Raw genomic sequence first — 7412 nt, forward strand, 5'->3', positions numbered from 1 at the left:
GTCCTTGTTCTATCGGTATTACAATGGAAGATGCTCTGAGGAACTAGCGTCATTGATCCCTTCGGCACCGGTGCATAGTTGGGATACACGCCAAACGCGCGCCCAACATTTGTACACGGTTGACATTTGTCACATGAGAACGGGTCGCTTCTACGATTCGTTCTCAAGTTCAACAGCTCGGCTGTGGAACGAACTGCCGGCCTCTGTGTTTCCTCCCTCCTACAACATGGGACTCTTCAAGACCCATGTTCACTCCTTCCTCTCCACAAAAAGACCCTCCACACAGCATCCCCAAAGATGACATAGGCCCTGAGGGAAATTATTTTCTTCAGGACCTCCTGTGTGGAGTTAATATATAAAAAAAAAAATGTTTAAAATCTCAAAATCAACCATTTCACTGTTTGTTATTGAAGTTTGTAAGTTTGCGTGGAGGGGGAACAGTTCTCCACTAGTTTCCTACAAGTTGCTAGCGCAAAGCGCGCACCAACAAATCTTCACTTTTAGTTGTCAACTTTCTTTGATCTTTACCGACAAGTGGAAGACAGAAAAAGTTGCTGTATTGGAACTTGCGGAAAACTTATTAGAAGACTTTGGTGAAAACGCAACTTAAAATAACACCAAGGACAGGTTGTTCATGACGGGGATGCCGTAGCCCCACAGGCTTCGGAGATTATTATTCACATTAAAATAATAAAAAAGGTTCCGAGCCAAGTATATTAGCACTCTGCACAAAGACTTTGTACATATTTAAACACTGTCGAAAAGAATTGATAAAAACAAACAGGGTAGCAACATCTAAAACGCATTAATGTGAACGAATAACGCAATAAAAAATAACATAATTTTAACTGTTGGTTGGTCGCATCTTGCGAATCTCTCGACCCTAAATATTCTAAATTCAAATATTCCCCCGACGTGCCGCTATAAAAGGGCGCGCCATTCTTTCAGGAAATCAGTTGAATTTGAACGGTGGAGCGAGTAAGAAGTCAAAGCGAGACTTCCGAAACCACTTCGATCAGCCGCGTAGTCAAATTAGTAACAAGGTTGTAACGCAAACGGCGTCAAACCAACACGACCAACATCAAACACCACAAAAAACGACAAAATTTAACCATCTTCATCAAAAACGTGCTGAAATTTTATCCGGAAACAACGAATATTTAAATCATTAATTTTATAAAAGTTCAATTTAAAAAAATTCATCAACAAGAATTTGCCAAATTTTCTCAACGTGCTTAAAATTTGGGCGAAAACAAGACCATAACGTAAAATTTGTTGGTTTATTAAAAACTACCTAGTTTTTTGGTCGAGTCTATTAGATAAATCAAAATGATTTCTGTATTATTGAGTTTGATTTTGACCGTTGGAGTCTTTGTGTATTTCAAATTAAAGAGACAAAATCAAATGCCAGGACCTTTGGCTTTACCCATCATCGGAGCATCTTACACCATGAACTCGGACGGTGCAAGTCCTTTCGAAAGGTTTTCTGAGTTGGCTGACAAATACGGAGACGTATACGGCCTTACTCTTGGATCAACCAAATGTGTCGTTGTGAGCAGTGTGCATCAAATTCGCAGTGTATTGATGAAGAATGGGAAATACTTCGGAGGGCGTCCTGATTTCATCAGATACAGCAAGCTGTTTGGAGAAGACAGGCAAAACTGTAAGTAATTTTGAAAATATATTAATTGTCACTACTAAAACTTTCGACAGCCACTGCGGTCGAGGGGTGATACCCTCAACTATAAATACAGAGATTGCGGGTTCGAATCCCTGAAATGCGAACAGAAGTTCCCATGTCAGTTTTTTGTAATTCGATTTCGGAACCAGAAATTACTCTAAAACGTTTATTATTTGAATGATATAAATACCTATATCAGGTGCTATAGATTAATAAAATTGTGGCCTATCTTAAGAAGTCAAAACAAGATTTAGCTATCGATAAATCTTTATTTCTGATCGATTAAAAATTTTGGCAGAGGCACTTATAGCATTAAAACCTAGAATACATATATAGTATTGTACTTGCGGCATATTTCACAGTGATAGAATCTGTCTAAAGATTTCTTGAAATGGCTTTGGATAAATGTATCTAAATAGACAGGTACTTTCTCACCTTCCTTTCTCCTTCTTAACTTCCACAGCCTTCATCCTCACACCATACCCCAAATGGGGACGCCATGGCCTCTATGTCTGCAGACCGATTGGAAGCAGTATTCACATAAAAACCTCATTTCATATTATCAATGTGCCATATCTTGCGAAGACATTTTTAAAGAGATAAAAAAGATAGAACAATTTTAAAATTTGCTAAAAAGGTGTACATATTTGACATGTTTCCAATAATTAAATATATAACTACTTTAATATCCATCACTTCATTTTCCCGCGGGTAGATCATAACCAAACTCTGTATTGATACCCTCTTTGTTTCATTCAAATTTATACATACAGTGTCATATTATATTTTGTTCATGACATTTTTTTTTTAATTCGTTTGCTTCCGCATATATTTGTACAGTATTATGTCTCAATGTCAAGTTTGACCTTTAAGCTGTCGAGGTCATAAATATTTTGCTCCAAGCTCGCGAATTTTTAAATTCTATTTACAACACGAATAAATCTTCTTTTTCAATGAATCGAAAGTCGACCAAACGAAAACTTTGTTTGACCGTCTGAAAAGCGTGGAGATTAAAAAAAAATGCAAGACTGATGCAAGCATAATGAGTGAGATTAAAAAAGGGATGCTCTGACAGTTTGACGAACAAGGAAAGGATGGTGGAAGAAGTTGGGAATGTTCTAGAAAGAGAAGTGTGAATCACAAACCATACTTGAATTGTGTCATGTCAAAAGTCAGAACAACAAAGGGTACGTATGAGACGATGAATGAATGTGAATGAAGCAAAAATGACCTGATATTTAATGTTTAAATCGAATATTCATGCCTTGCCACAAACATTTTTTATTGTCTAAATCAGAAATGAATTTCTTTAAGATAAAATAATTAATTTACTATAAAAATTCGGCACGTGTTCAAAAATGTTGCGTTGCATTTTTTGACTAATTCATTATGACAATTATTGATGATTAAATTTTTATGCTTAAAAATATTATTATTAATAATGATTTGACACACTTGTGAAAAAAACACTTTATAATCGAAATTGCGAAAATTCTTTCTTCGATAAAATAAAGTCCAAAGTTCAATCGATAACATGAAAAGTTTTATGCTAGAAATCATTTAAATCAATCATCATTTCTGCATATGCAATAAAATATGTTTTACTGCGCGTACTGCGCAATTGTTCTGTCAGCAGTAAGTATATATTGTGAAGCTGAAGGTAGTGAAAGGAGATGTGTATGAGGAAGGTGGGTAGGTGCCTGACTATTAAAATGTGGGTCACTAAACATAGCCAAAGCTATTTCAAGCAACACTTTGATTCTAAATGGTGGCCTTTCAAAATGGTGATACTAAATGAATACACGTATTTTTTGTGGTGAAATTCAGCTCTTAGTATTTTAAAAGCAAAGCACATTGCCGAAAAAAATAAAAAAAAGCTTAGGTCGAAAAAAATTATATTTACTAGTTGACTGGTTGTATTACTAGTTTCCAGACACCGTGTATAATACACTATTTAATTGTAAAATAACACAAGCTAATCAAATACAATTAACAGAGAAGTATTCAAATAGTTTAATATTCATTCGATCAAATTTGAAACTAAACCATATTTTCAAACTGGATTGTTTTTGACGCCTTTGATAAATTGCCTACTAATTTTTTTTATTTGCGTCAGAAAGGTATGTAATAAATTCAAAAATATAACTGGTACAAATTCAGTTCCTTGCGGTATACGATTTAAAATCGATCTTTTCGGATCTGCCCTATGCTAAACATGACCGTTCTGAATAATTATTATGGAAAAGGTAACAATTGTAATTTCAAATTCTGTTTCGGATTCAGAACAAATCCGATGTTTTACTGTTCTGTTTTTATTAGAATAATGTTCACCTATTCATTCAATGTCAGAATATGTAATGGCATGTGCAAGAACTGGGACATTTTTAGAAATATTTCACGAAAAAAAGCATCAGTTGGACTAAACTTTCACTGAGATTGCCAAATTGTCGCGTGTTTATGGATTCTGTTACAGAATTCTGTGTGACATGCATTATTTGTCTGAGATGTTTTATGTTACACGCGCTAGACGTTTGCAAGAATCGAGATTTTAAAACTTTGTTTTGTTTTTATTTTTATCAGTGATTTTTTATTATTTTCACCATCGGCTTATTGAAATAAATTTGTGCTACTCAGCTTATCTTCATGTTTAATTTAAACCACTTTATTAAAATGTTTGATAAATTTAATGCACTTTATGTTTTACTAATATGTTTATTTTTATTTGTCCACAGCTTTGGCCCTTTGTGACTGGTGCAGTCTTCAGACCAGGAGGAGGAACATCGCCAGGAGGTTCTGCGACCCCAAACCATACTCCGATGTCAACAAGGTCATCTCCAACGTAGGTACCCTCGAAATGAAAGAATTCATTCAGACCATCAGAATCAAATCTGTAGAAGCAGCAAGGAGAGGAGAAGATCTTAACGTGAAACCAATCATCATGTTTACTTGTGCAAACATGTTCACACAGTTTATGTGTTCAACGCGCTTCGATTCTAATGACAAGGAATTCCTTAAAATCACATCAATCTTTGACAACATCTTTTACGAGATCAACCAAGGATACGCTGTGGACTTCTTGCCTTGGATGCTACCTTTTTACAACTCTCACATGGAAAAACTAGCTGACTGGGCTCAGACCGTAAGAGATTTTATCTTAGCGAGGATCATCAATGCCAGAGAAACAAATCTAGACGAAGATGAGAACGAAAAAGATTTCACAGACGCTTTGCTAAAGGTCTTGAAGAAGGAAAACACAACTTTTACGAGAGACGCAATCCTTTTCACATTAGAAGACTTTTTGGGAGGTAGCTCTGCTGTTGGAAATACCATCATGATAGCTTTGGGACTTATATGTCAACATCCAGAGGTCGCAGTTAAAATCAGAGAAGAGGTCGACCAGCTAACAGCAGGAGAAAGACCAGTTACCGTAATGGATTCTCAGTTCCTTCCATACACCATGGCAACCATTAAAGAGACACTGAGATACCAATCTTCACCGATTGTACCTCACGTTGCCATGGAAGATGCTCAAATAGACGGATACAGCGTGGAAAAAGGAACAGTTATCATCATCAACAACTACAAAATCAACATGGACGAGAAATACTGGGTGGAACCGAAAAAATTCAACCCTGAAAGATTCATAAACAGAACTTATGTTGATGTGAAGAACGCCAGAAGAGGATCAGATCATGATTCAGGAGTAGAATCAGAAAACGAAGAAAACACAAAACGAACAACACCAGAAATAACTGAACAAGAAACAAAGACAACAAAGAAAGAAATAGTCACACTCAAAGAAAATCTTGCGCACTTCATTCCTTTCAGCATCGGCAAGAGAACATGCTTAGGCCAAGGTCTCCTCAGAAAATACACCATGGTGGCTTTAGCGACGATTGTCCAGAACTTTGACATCTCCACCAAACATCCAGAATTGATCAAATTTGCGACTGCCTCCATCGCCCTGCCCGTTGAAACATTTGGACTGACCTTTACGCCAAGAAAATGCTAAACGCTTGCTTGTATTATTTTTTATTATCATTTGAGATCATTGAAATACTGTGAATGATGACAAACTGAACCTAGAGTTTCGTAAGTTTCTGAAAAAATTGCATTGGGCAAACCTCATATATCTGGAGTGGGTTCCTATAATGTCAGAACTCTTTAAAATATGAACCGAAAAATTCATAAATTTGTCCTCACTGCTTAACTTTTACAGATTTTCTGTGCAGTTGAAAAACGCTTTATAATTAATATTAGAAAACTTGATTTCCCAGATTTTTTAAAATTAGATTTTTTAAACAATTCTTAACTGAAATACCGTATGCAACAGCTTTTAAAAAATAAGTTTCCTAGTGAATTGAGTTCCTATAACGCCGAAACTCATCTCATATGATGAACATTTTTTAATTACACGCGCAACAAAAAAAAAAGTATGTTACTAAACTTTTATTTTCTACTCAGAATTTGTTGTTTTCCATTGCTACCATTACGAAACGAATGCTTAGAGAGAGATATATTTATATTTATATGTTATGTAGAATTTATTTAGAATATCCACGACTCAATTGAAAGGTTGTAATTTAATGCTGTAAAGATGTCATATTTAGGAAAGATCAAGTAAAATCATTTTTGTTTTGAGCCGCCAGTATCTATTATCACCCAATTTATATTTCTGTAAGACAGATTTTTTTTAAACTTTCATCATTATTTATTAATAATTTAATTTCAGAAAAAAATGTTGCAAAATCTCAAAAAAATATTTTACGCTGTATTAATTTGTATATCAAATGAAATTATAGCAACATACAAACCGGTTTCGAAACAGCCATTCTTCACAGTACAGATGTGAGCTAATTTATTACTTATTTATATCTGGCCTTACGAAGGCACGGTTATGCTGAAACCGGTTTGCATATTGTTAGAAATCATAAGTGATATAGGTATATAAATTAGTATGTGTTTTGATAATTTACATTTTGAAATAACTAATTTCCAGAAAATAAATTTTTGAAAACAGATTTCCGGAAATTTTATATTTGAAAATAACGGTTTCCGGAAATTTAAGGAAATCCGTATTTGGATTTCCGTAATCAATTTGATTGATCTTTCTGGGCCTTAGTATTCAAAAGGTTTTATGTAAATTTAGCTACAACGGTATAGATAAAATATTTTTCACCGAATTTCCAAAAACTTGATATTTTTCTAAAAAAAATTTACACTTTATTTTGAGATGCGATCGATTCTGTACAGGTGACGCATTCAGAGTTGAATCAAACAACAAGTACAAAGGATTGTCTGTATTGGTGCATATAATATATTCGTTGATCGAATATATGCGACAAGTTGTTTTCATAAGATTATTTTTTAAATGGTTTTCCTTCTTTGTTTTCGCTGTAATTTTCTTTTCAGAAGTAGCAATTACAATTTTGAAACATTATATACATGCAATGTATATTTGTGAGTGCTGGTTTGTTGATCCAACTCTGTCTGTAATATCTTTAAGAATAATTATCTTTTCATAATTTATTATTGTTAGTCAGATAAAACATTATAAATTATTTCTTTAGTTAGGTATTTATAGACACCGTTATTTAACATAAGTGTCAAATAGTTACATAATGTTATTTCTATCGCATTTCCTATTTATTAACCATTTTAAAATAAAATAAATATTTTTCTAATCACGTTTATTTGACTTTTAATTAACTTTTGAGTTGAAAATAAAATA

At 34.0% G+C, this 7412-nt stretch overlaps 1 protein-coding gene across 1 annotated transcript; it reads left to right on the forward strand.

The window, feature by feature from the left end:
• Positions 1 to 1058: 1058 nt before the first annotated feature.
• LOC149416179 (cytochrome P450 307a1-like) lies at positions 1059 to 5693 on the forward strand. Its single transcript, XM_089641901.1, has 2 exons — positions 1059 to 1663; positions 4414 to 5693. The coding sequence occupies exons 1-2, from the start codon at positions 1330 to 1332 to the stop codon at positions 5691 to 5693; spliced, it is 1614 nt and encodes a 537-aa protein (XP_089498027.1). The 5' UTR covers positions 1059 to 1329.
• The last annotated feature ends 1719 nt before the right edge of the window (positions 5694 to 7412 follow it).

The sequence above is a fragment of the Hesperophylax consimilis genome, chromosome 17 (genome assembly GCF_061612785.1).
Source record: "Hesperophylax consimilis isolate HC1 chromosome 17, BYU_Hcon_1.0, whole genome shotgun sequence".
Taxonomy (NCBI): Eukaryota; Metazoa; Arthropoda; class Insecta; order Trichoptera; family Limnephilidae; genus Hesperophylax; species Hesperophylax consimilis.

Excerpts from the sequence above, each read along its gene's own strand:
- LOC149416179 (XM_089641901.1), top strand. The coding sequence starts at position 1,330 with ATGATTTCTGTATTATTGAGTTTGATTTTGACCGTTGGAGTCTTTGTG. Across the intron at positions 1,664-4,413 it reads TGGAGAAGACAGGCAAAACT|CTTTGGCCCTTTGTGACTGG; the intron begins GTAAGTAATTTT and ends ATTTGTCCACAG.